At 47.0% G+C, this 11,118-nt stretch overlaps 1 protein-coding gene across 1 annotated transcript in view; it reads right to left on the bottom strand.

The window, feature by feature from the left end:
* ccnyl1 (cyclin Y-like 1) overlaps window positions 1-11,118 on the bottom strand; it is a 73,723-nt gene that overhangs the window by 4,044 nt on the left and 58,561 nt on the right. Inside the window, exons 8-9 of the mRNA XM_078228931.1 lie at window positions 7,676-7,842; window positions 2,264-2,426 (exon numbers count right to left, since the gene is read on the bottom strand). Coding sequence (XP_078085057.1) covers window positions 2,264-2,426; window positions 7,676-7,842 — 330 coding nt within the window. The remainder of the gene's footprint in view (window positions 1-2,263; window positions 2,427-7,675; window positions 7,843-11,118) is intronic.

Genomic DNA, 11,118 nt, shown 5'->3' with positions numbered 1-11,118 from the left:
CTGTGGTATTATAACAGACCTAGAGCCCCAAAGCCCCTCGAGGCTGATCCACTATTCAATTAGATCTGGGTTGTTCTGTACCTAAAAATAATTCATCCATACTGATCCTATAACTGTTAATGCCCTTAATTAAAAACCTGAAGTTTGAGATTTTCCATAGCCCCCAAATCAAGAACCTTTTGCGGCGGGGGGAAGGAATTATGGATTTCCTTTGTGTTGCCCTGATATCACTCCTGAATGGTCCAGTGCTTATCTTACAGTTGTTTATTCTGGACTGCCCCCACCAGAGGAGACCCTGTTCACACAGCCACTCTTTTAATCACCTTTAATATTCCAAGTGGGTTATCTTTTTACAAAGAAAGAACAGTACAGCACAGGAACAGGCCATTCGGCCCTCCAAGCCTGCACTGACCATGATGTCTGCCTAAACTAAAACCGTATGCACTTATGGAGTCCGTATCCTTCCATTCCCATCCTATTTGGGATCCAGTGGGAAGATTTTTCCCAGGTTGGAGGTGACGAACACAAGGGGTCACGGGTTCAAGGTGAGGGGGGCAAGGTTCAACACAGATGTCAGGGGGACGTATTTTACACAGAGGGTGGTGGGGGCCTGGAATGCACTGCCAAGCAAGGTGATTGAGGCGGACACGCTGGGATCGTTTAAGACTTATCTAGACAGCCACATAAACAGACTGGGAATAGAGGGATACAAACGAATGGTCTAGTTGGGCACATGAGCGGCGCAGGCTTGGAGGGCCGAAGGGCCTGTTCCAGTGCTGTATTGTTCTTTGTATTCATGTATTCGTCTAGATGCCCCTTAAATGCCACTATCGTACCTGCTCTTACCACCCTTGGGGTGCTGGAGATTACCTGCACTTCTTTATGTTTTTATTGATTTACTAATGTTATTTCTCTCACTGCACAATACCAACAATAAGAAAGACAAGGCACCAAGTCCTGCAGACCATATAACATCCTTAATGTCCTGTCACAGCCAAGTCTCATGGACTTAGTTATTTTTAAGCCAAAATGCGTGACATTTCCAATGTGCGCACAATATACCCACTGCCCTGATGCACCAGTAGAAACTTCTGAACTGCAGTGGGACAAACTGCACTGAACTCATGGAACATTTTGTTTAGAAGAAGGTAGTGCATACATAAAAGTTATTCTGCAAGCATTATGCTGTTTTACTTTGGAGAGTTGATCAATTCTGCAGACAGAGAACGGATGGAGGCCACTGAGGAAAGTGAATGGGATTTGGTGCAGGTTAGGATGCAGAGGGTGCAAAGTGGGAGAGCTGGCAGAAGATCACGGCAGTCACTAGGAGTGTGTTGTTAATTAAGGAGGCAAATGGGAGGTTGCATTTGGTAAATGTGGAATTAGTCAAGGCCTGGAGAACATTGCAAGCCAACCATCACATCCAAGAGATAAGGAATGACACCAGTGTGACTTCATTTAGGAACATTTAGGGTGGCACAGTGGTTAGCACAGCTGCCTCACAGCGCCAGGGACCCGGGTTCGATTCCCAGTTTGGGTCACTGTCTGTACAGAGTCTGCATGTTCTCTCCGTGTCTTCGTGGGTTTCCTTCGGGTGCTCCGATTTCCTCCCACAGTCCGAAGATGTGCAGGTTAGGTGGATTGGCCACGATAAATTGCTCCTTAGTGTCCCAAGATGTATAGGTTAGGGGAATTAGTGGGGTAACTATGTGGGGTCACGGGGATGGGGCCTGGGTGAGATGCTCTGTCGGAGAGTCGGTGCAGACTCAATAGGCTGAATGGCCTCCTTCTGCACTGTAGGGACTCTGAACAGCCCAAGTTATCTGTACGCTTCCATTATACACCCTGTAGGTCGCAGACACAGTGGCAGCCTCCAGTCGGGCAAGCTTTGCACCAGTGAGCAACACTGGCAGCACTCCCCACAGCAGGCAAACTCATGGGGACATGGGCACATAATCTGGATGGATGCTGCCATGCAGTACCCGGGCAAGAGCTGTCTTTTGGGTGAAATTGTAAGCCATCTCAGGTGGATGTACCCAATCCCATGGCAATTTTCAAAGGCTGGTGAGCTTCCAGTGAATTGGTTAACATGTAATACTTCAATTACCTCAATGCAGTTTGTGGGATCTTGCTGTGTGCCAATTGGGTGCACCACATTTCAACAATGTTCTGTTTCAGAAGTATTGAATTGAATACAAAGCACTCGGGAACACTGAGGTTGTGAACGGCGCTGTATAGACTTGTACTTTCGAACGGTTATTACCTCTAGTTTCTGTGCTCGCTCTTTGCTGAGTGGCTCCAAAGGGAAATTCATATTGTTGTCATCTGCCAGAGAGCGCAGATCAAAGTAATATTTGGCGTAAACACTAGCAGGAACATTAATGTTAAACTGTAGCAGCTCGAGGAACTGTCTCTCCATCTCATTCCTGTGGAGGGATGGAAAACACCATGAGAACCTTTCATGAAAGAAAACAGCCAATTGATAGAGAGAGACGATAAACGGTGACAATCCGGATGAGAAGTGTTACTGACTTCAACAGTGCAACAGTGCAGTAACCTTGGAACGTAAGCAGTAGCCAATAGCCAGACCATTGTGTAGTATCTTATGACCCATTACAACTCTCAACATTATTTGCGAGTCTGTTTGCACATTTTCATGCTCCAGAAGCTTCTAGCTCCAAATAACCCTCTAACATTCACCATGCAGGACTTCCAGGTGAAAAATAGTCACTTAGGAGAGGTACCAGAGGATGGTTGCTGCCTGTGGAATTATACCGCAGGACAAATCCCTGTCCTTGGGAAAGGAAGGGAGAGTAGAGAAATTTGCTTTCGAACATGAAACCATTTGGCCCTTCAAGCCTGCTCCACCATTCATTATCGTGGCCGATCATCCAACTCAATAGCTTGATCCCGTCTTTCCCTCTCATATCCTTTGATCCCCTTTGCCTCAAGTGCTATACCTAACTGCTTTTTGAAAACATTCAATGTTTTGGCCTCTACTATGTTCTGTGGTAACAAATTCCACGGGTTGACCACTCTCTGGTTGAAGAAATTTCTCCTCATCTCTGTCCTAAGCGGTCTACCCTGTATCCTCAGACTGTGACTTCTGGTTCTGGACACCTCCACCATTGGGAACATTGTTCTTGCTGTTAGAATTTTATAGGTTTCTATGAGATTCCCACTTCATTCTTCGGATTTCCAGCGAATGCAATCTTAACCGACTCAATCTCTTCTCATAGATCACACCTGCCACCCCAGGAATCAGTCTGGTAAAACTTCTCTGCACTCCCTCAAGAGTAAGAACATCCTTCCTCAGATAATGACATCAAAACTGTACACAATATTCCAGATATGGCCTCACCAAGGTCCAGTATAATTGCATCAAGTCATCCCCGCTCCTGTACTTGAATCCTCTCTCTATTAAGGCCAACATACTGTTTGCCTTTTTTACTGCCTGCTGTATCTGCATGCTTACCTTCAGTGACTGGTGTATGAGGACACCCGGGTCTCGTTGCACATTCCCTTCTCTTAATTTATGGCCATTCAGATAGTAATCTGCCTTCCCGTTTTTGCTATCAAAGTGGATAACCTCACATTCATCCAAATTATGCTGCACCTGCCAATCATTCATTTGTCCCCCACCCGACTTGTCCAAATCACACTGAAGCATCTCTGCATCTTCCTCACAGCTCACCCTCCCACCCAGCTTTTATCACCTGCAAATTTGGAGGTATTATATTTACTTCCCTCATCTAAATCATTAATATATATATAATAGCTGGGGTCCCAGCACTGATCCCTGCAGTGTCCCACTAGTCACTGCCTGCTATTCAGAAAAAGACCCGTTTATTCCTATTCTGTTTCCTGTCTGCCAACCAGTTTTCTATCCATCTCAATACACTATCCCCAGTCACTTGCACTTTAATTTTACACGCTATCTCTCATGTTGAACTTTGTCAAAAGCCTTCTGAAAGTCCAAATAAACCACATCTACTGGTTCCCCCTCATCAACTCTACTAGTTACATCCTCGAACAATTCCAGTAGATTTGTCAAGCATGATTGGGTGGTCCAGTGGCACAGTGGTCAGCACTGCTGCCTCACAGCGCCAGGGTCCCAGGTTCAATTCCGGCCTCCTGTCACTGTCTGTGTGGAATTTGCATGTTCTCCCCGTGTCTGCGTGGGTTTCCTCCGGTTTCCTCCCACATTCCAAAGATGTGCAGGTTAGGTTGGTCGGCCATGCTAAATTGTCCCTTAGCGTCAGGGGGATTAGCAGGGTAAATATGTGGGGGTTACGGGGATAAGGCCTGGATGGGATTGTGGTCAGTTCAGACTTGATGGGCTGAATGGCCTCCTTCTGCACTGCAGGGATTCGATGATTCCCCTTTGTCTACCAGATAATGCTACGTGAATAGTATTTTGACTAAGTGTCTCCCTTTCCCGCGACCGTAGATCCTGTTACCAGCTGTCAACACATTATTAGAACAACCACCATCTAACATGGGATAATAAGTTTAAAGTTAGAGCGTGGCTATTCAGGGGTGATGCCAGGAGGCACAGCTTTGCTGAAAGGGGACAGGAAATTTAGAACACTCTCCACTGAAAAGCTGTTGTGCTGAAGGAGAGGGTCTACTGAAAACGTCAAAACGGAGGTTGGTAGATTCTTTGTCAGGTAAGGGTGTTCAGGGATATGGAATCAAGGCAGTAACTAGAGTTAAGATGCAGATCAGCCACAATCTGACTGGCTCGAGGAACTGCATGTTCTACTCGTGTTCCCTTATTTCTAATGCAAACACAAGCCATCAGATCCAATTATGAAACTATAGACATTCTTACACTGCAGCATGAGGCTCTGGGGTTTGATCCTGATTTTTCAGTTCCATTCCCGAGACAGCCAACTAAATCCCAACGCAAAAACACAAGCCTACCAATGTGGCTTTGACTGAAGGCAGGTATTCAATGTGTAAACCTGCAGAGTTAGCTAACGTGTTTGCGCTCCAGACTTCTGAGTTATGAAGCAGAGACAAATAGAGACCACATTCTGTTGCACATTGCCGATGCAGGAGGGCATTCATCAAATCAGAATGAAGCGCAAACGTAAATACACCTTAGACATTAACAAGTCAGGCCACATTGTACTAGCAGTCTTAGAGAGGAGTGGGTTTGCAATTACGATTAGAGTCTACACAAGGTGCAAAAATGAGGTGACAATGACTGGGCTCCCTCGACTTAAGCTTCACATGGCAATACCTCACCCCATAAACTGAATTCACAAAAAAATGCTGGGGGGGGGGGGGGGGGGGGGGGGGAGAGGAGGAGGAGGAGGAGGAGGAGGAGAGAGCGCGTGAGGGACGGGGGGGGGAGCGCACGAGGGACAAAGGGGGGGGAGGGGAGAGAGCGCGCGAGGGACAAGGGGGGGGTGGGGAGAGAGCGCGCGAGGGACAAGGGGGGGTGGGGAGAGAGCGCGCGAGGGACAAGAGGGGGGGTGGGGAGAGAGCGCGCGAGGGACAAGGGGGGGTGGGGAGAGAGCGCGTGAGGGACAAGGGGGGGTGGGGAGAGAGCGCGTGAGGGACAAGGGGGGGTGGGGAGAGAGCACGCAAGGGACGGGGGGGGGAGGGGGGGAGCGCACGAGGGACAAGGGGGGGTGGGGAGAGAGCGCGCGAGGGACAAGGGGGGGGTGGGGAGAGAGCGCGCGAGGGACAAGGGGGGGGTGGGGAGAGAGCGCGCGAGGGACAAGGGGGGTGAAGCGAGAGAACGAGGGACAAGGGGGGGGGGGAGGCGAGAGAATGAGGGACAAGGGGGGGGGGGAAGCGAGAGAACAAGGGACAAGGGGGGGGAAGCGAGAGAACGAGGGACAAGGGGGGGGAGAGAGAGAGCGAGAGGGGACAGCGTGTGAGAGAGGGAGAGCTTTGGTCCTCCTTTCTGAACTCTTGTATCCCCACAACAGATGAAAAGGATTCATATGTTGTGCATTATCAGCAAATGACTCAGAGCCACTTTCACCAGGATGATAACAGAGAGAGATTTACTGGGGAGGGAAAAAACACACATACAAAGGCCTCGGGCAGTCGCCACGGCAACAAATGGACTCTCAGAATGCTGCTGTTATCATGTCAGAGGATGAGGGCCCTTGAACCTGCAGAGGCGCATTATAGAAAGGCTTTTAACAGGAAACTGCTCTTCGTTATGCAACAGGCTAATACATAGGTAGCATATACTAGGAGTGCTGCACTTTGCTGCCCTTGACATTCTGCGGCCATGGATGCTGTGCAACTCTCGATGAGCTTTATTTAATAATTATCTGAAAATGAACCACAACGTCCACTTACTCTCATCTTTTGCGAGTTTCCATTTTGAGCGAGACTGAACAAAGGCTCTAATGTGAAAGACAGCCTCAACCTTCTTTTTAATTCACTTGTCATTCACTCCAGTAATCACAAAAAAAAGGGGTCTGAAGAGGGAGCATCTAAAAAGTGTAGCAACTAAATAAAGCTGCAGTGTCTCACTAAGATGTGCAGCAAGTTTCCCTCGGTGTGGCTCGAGAGTGACCCAAGAATGTTCCCGAGAACAAGTCAGGATCATTCGTCCCATTTGTTTCCCAAACATTGAAAAAAATCACTTTGTACCTCCAAACGGACTGCTGGTCTTGGTAGACAAAAGACACACTCCAGCACCTGGTATTATGTCACCTTCTCACAAACCACGCCTAAAAAGGTGCCATTTAGTGAATTCTAGGGCTTAAAATTGGTTTAAAAAGTTAGTAGGGTAAATAAAAGGAGCAAAATTCTCGTTAACAGCATATAAATTATTATTTTTTGAATGTAGTTAGTTGTTCTGATCTGGAATGCACTGCTTGATGCGGAAGCAGATTCAATGTTAAGTGGGAACAGGATAGCCAAAGATGTGTGGGTTAGGTTGATTGGCCGTGCTAAATTGCCCCTTAGCATCAGGGAGATTAACAGGGTAACTATGTGGGATTACAGGGATATGGCCTGGTGGGATTGTCATCAGTGTAGACTCAATGGGCCAAATGGCCTCCTTCTGTACTGTAGGGATTCAATGATATATACTCGAAATGGAAAAAATCAGCAGGGTTGTGGAAAAGAACAGGGGAGTGGAACTAATTGGTAGCTCTTAGAGATCTAGCACAGGCAAAAATGGGCAGACTGATCTCCTCCTGTGCTAGATGATGCTGCGGATACCATTGGGTGGCACAGTGGTTAGCACTGCTGCCTCACAGCGCCAGGAACCCGGGTTCGATTCCTGGGTTGGGTCACTGTCTGTGTGGAGTCTGCACATTTTCCCCGTGTCTGCGTGGGTTTCCTCCAGGTGCTGCGGTTTCCTCCCACAGGCCAAAAGACTGGTTAGGTGCATTGGCCGTGCCAAATTCTCCCTCAGTGTACCTGAACAGGTGCCAGAGTGTGGCGACCAGGGGATTTTCACAGTAACTTCACTGCAGTGTTAATGTAAGCCTACTTGTGATGTTAATAAATAAAAAAAACTTAAAGAAATTGCAATATGAATTTTAACATGCACCTGTACCCACTTCCTTAGCACAGCATCAAGCCGTTTTCTACTTTTATTTGGAAATAAGGGAGGAGGATAAAGGCTCAGAAGTTCTGGGCACTGTAAAGTGAGCTTCAACGGGTTTAGTAATGACCAACCACAAATACTTACATATCCTCAACCGTCATGTCTTTCAGGATCTGGCAATAGTCCACATTCCAGACAGCCTGATCATCCCAGACCTTGGAAGCAAGCAGGATGGCACCCAGCACAATTCGTTTCCAGTTACTTGGACAGATATCTATCTCAGCGTAAGTCAGTAACCTTTCTAGGTATACCTGGAAGAAGAGGTGTTCAATCTGGTTACTACTTCACAGACAAAACAAGATTGACAGCAAAAACGTACAGCACATTGCAAATGCCCAGAGTACTCAGATAGCTCATTGGCCGGTACGGCGGGGGGTGGTGTGTGTGTGTGGGAGGGTGGGGGTCTGCCAAAGGACAACAATTGAGCAACAGCCCAACACGCAAAGTGGAGAGGCACAGCTCAAATTCCTGCACTTTGAGAGTGGAAGTCCAAGCATTTCCTTGCAGCAAGCGGTATTCAGGTTATCCTTTTATATCGATGTGGCACTCAAGCGCACTATTGTGCCACACCTTGAAGTGGGAGAATCGAGGGCTGTGCCCACCATTTCCCACTCCAGTAGCCCGCGGCTACAGCTGCACTGCCTGAAAGGTGATGGGAACAGGAGAAAGAACAGAGGCCAAGAAAAACTGGTCTGCTTTTGCAGATCTCTTGGCAGCGGCTTCAGCGCACAAGGACTGCAGTAGCCAAGGAGTGGTATGCCTACTTGGTTGGGTAGTGGTGCATGGTGACCTAAAAGGGTAAAAGAATGAAACAACGTATGAAGATAAAATGCCACATCATTGTGGAACTCCAACACATTTTGTGCCAATGAATGATGCAGAATTGAGGCTGCATTCACAACAAAACCACCTTCCTGTAGATACACCACTCCAAAGGTAGCAAAGGGGAGATCAAATTTTTGCCCACCACAGGGAAGTATTTGCACTGCTGCCTCACAGTGGCAGGGACCAGGGTTCAATTCTGGCCTCAGGTGGCTGTCTGTGTGGAGTTTGCATGTTCTCCGCTTGTCTGCGAGGGTTTCCTCCCACAGTCCAACGATGTGCGGGTTACGTTGATTGGCCATGCTAAATTGCCACTTAGTGTCAGGGGGGCTAGCAGGGTAAATATGTGGGGTTACAGGGATAGGGCTTGGGTGGGATTGTGGTCAGTGCAGGCTAGATGGGCCGAATGGCCTCCTCCTGCACTGTATGGATTCTAACTAGGCTTCTTCTAAAGAAGGTTGGGAGAAAGAGAGTTGGAATTTAGATGCTTGCAACAGCTTCAAGCGATGGGGGATAGAAAGGTAGGCCAGATTGCTGACCAGGCCTCTTGGCCCGAGGAGACAAAATATAAATGAGAAAAAGAAATACTTCAAAATAAAAAAAGGGGCAGGTGATTCCAAGCCAATGTGTTCCGCTCAGCTGGAATTGCATTGTTGGAATACCAGAGACCTGGAAACAAATCAACCCCCAATTTCTTAGCGTAGAAGCTTCTTAGCTCCACAAAAAGACAGCCACTGTGACTCCGATATAAAAGCAAATTACTGTGGATGCTGAAATCTGAAACCAAAAGAGAAAATGCTGGAAAATCTCAGCAGGTCTGGCAGCATCTGTAAGGAGAGAAAAGAGCTGACGTTTCGAGTCCAGATGATCCTTTGTCAAAGCTTTAACAAAGGTTCATCTGGACTCGAAACATCAGCACAGTGACTCCTATACCTTGTATGGGTGATTGTACCTTCACTTATTTTACACGTCACCCTCTCCCCTGCCCTCCCTGCACCTTGCTCCCTTTCCTCTATGAAAGAGAGATATCTCCTGTAGGGACAAAGTTCTGAGTGAAGCAGTAACTTTATTCTATCTTGACCGCATGACCTAGAAGTGTAAAAGCTCCAGACAGCCGATGCTGCCGAGCTTACCGCTTGGTGAGATTATCGTGGAAGAGCCAGACCACCCGTTCACCTGCTCTTCTCAGCAGAGCTCACTTATTTGCCATGAGATGCAGGAAAATGTAAGATTACTCCCTCCCTTGCCCAGAGCACTGAGAGCAACTGCAGTGCCCCAACAAGAGAGCGAGAATGGAACTTCCTGGCTCATGTAATTTTGAGGGTGAAGACAATCTGAGAAGAGCTAGTGCAAGAAAGTGAAAGTGAGAAAGAAAACCAGTGATACTGGGGGCAATACAACACGTACTGATGATCTTGTGAAGATCAACTCAAGTGAATTCCACTTAAGTTTACGGATCAGTTCCCCTGCTAACCACATGTTAAAATGTTGTGGAGAATTCTGGTCATGGTAATATTTTCTAAAGCACAACTCAGAGATAAGTTATTGTTTCTCTTCCCACCACGTGCTTAGGGTGGATTCCAGATGATATTGTGTGTTTATGTCCAATCTTTATGTATTCAACGCAAGAGGTAGGAGTAGACCATACAGCCCTTCCAGTCTGCTCCGCCATTCAATACAATCGTGGCTGATCCAACTCCACCGGAATCTTGTATGTTTCAAACAGAGAATTTAGGTCCGGTTTACTCAGCACGTCATCATAAGACAACCCTCCCATCCGAGGAAGCAATCTAGCCAACCTTTGCTTTACTGCGTCCAATGCAAATTTATCCTCGTAGGGCCGAATGGCCTACTCCTGTTCCTGGCATTCCTTAAACATGGAGGCCAAAGTGGCACACAGTACTCTAGGTGTGGTCTCACCAAAGACTTGCACATTTGTGGCAAGACTTCTTTATTTCTGTATTCCAATCACCCTTGAAATAAAGGCCAACGTGCCATTTGCTTGCTGTAGATTTTAGATGTATTCTTTCGTGGCATGTGAGTGTCGATGGCACGGCCAGTGTGTGTTGCCCATCCCCAATTGCCTTGGACTGAATTTCCTTCCTTAAAAAGGGTATTAGTGAACCAGAATCAATATAAAATCTACAGCAAGCAGGTAGGAAGGCAAATGGCAAGTTGGCCTTCATTACAAGGGTTTTTACAAGAACCGGCAATAGTTTCATGGTCAACATTACGGAGGCTAGCTTTCAATTCCCGACTTTTGTAATTGAATTTAAATTCCACCAGCTGCCGTCGTGGGATTTAAGCCCATGTCCCCAGAGCATTAGCCGAATCCTCTGGAGTACTATTGCAGCGACATTACCATCTCACTCTAGTTGCTAGCTAACTTTCCGAGTTCCTTGAATGAGCACACCCAAGTCTTTCTGGAAATTAACATTTAAAGGTTTCACATCTTTCAAAAAATATTCTGCTTTTCTATTCTTATGATCAAAGTGAATAAATTCTCACTTGCCCACATTATATTCCATCTGCCATCTTGTTGCCCACTCACTTAACCTTTATATCACCAACAAACGTAGATGCTATACTCTCCAAGTTATTAATATAAATTACAAATGGCTGAATCCCTGGAACTGATCCTTGTGGCATTCCATCCATCACAGCCTACCATCTTGAGAATGTCCTTCATTGCTTCCTACCCATTA

The sequence above is a fragment of the Mustelus asterias genome, chromosome 14 (assembly GCF_964213995.1).
Source record: "Mustelus asterias chromosome 14, sMusAst1.hap1.1, whole genome shotgun sequence".
NCBI lineage: Eukaryota > Metazoa > Chordata > Chondrichthyes > Carcharhiniformes > Triakidae > Mustelus > Mustelus asterias.
Note: the sequence above shows the minus strand (reverse complement) of the source record. Positions and strands in the feature narration are given on the sequence as shown.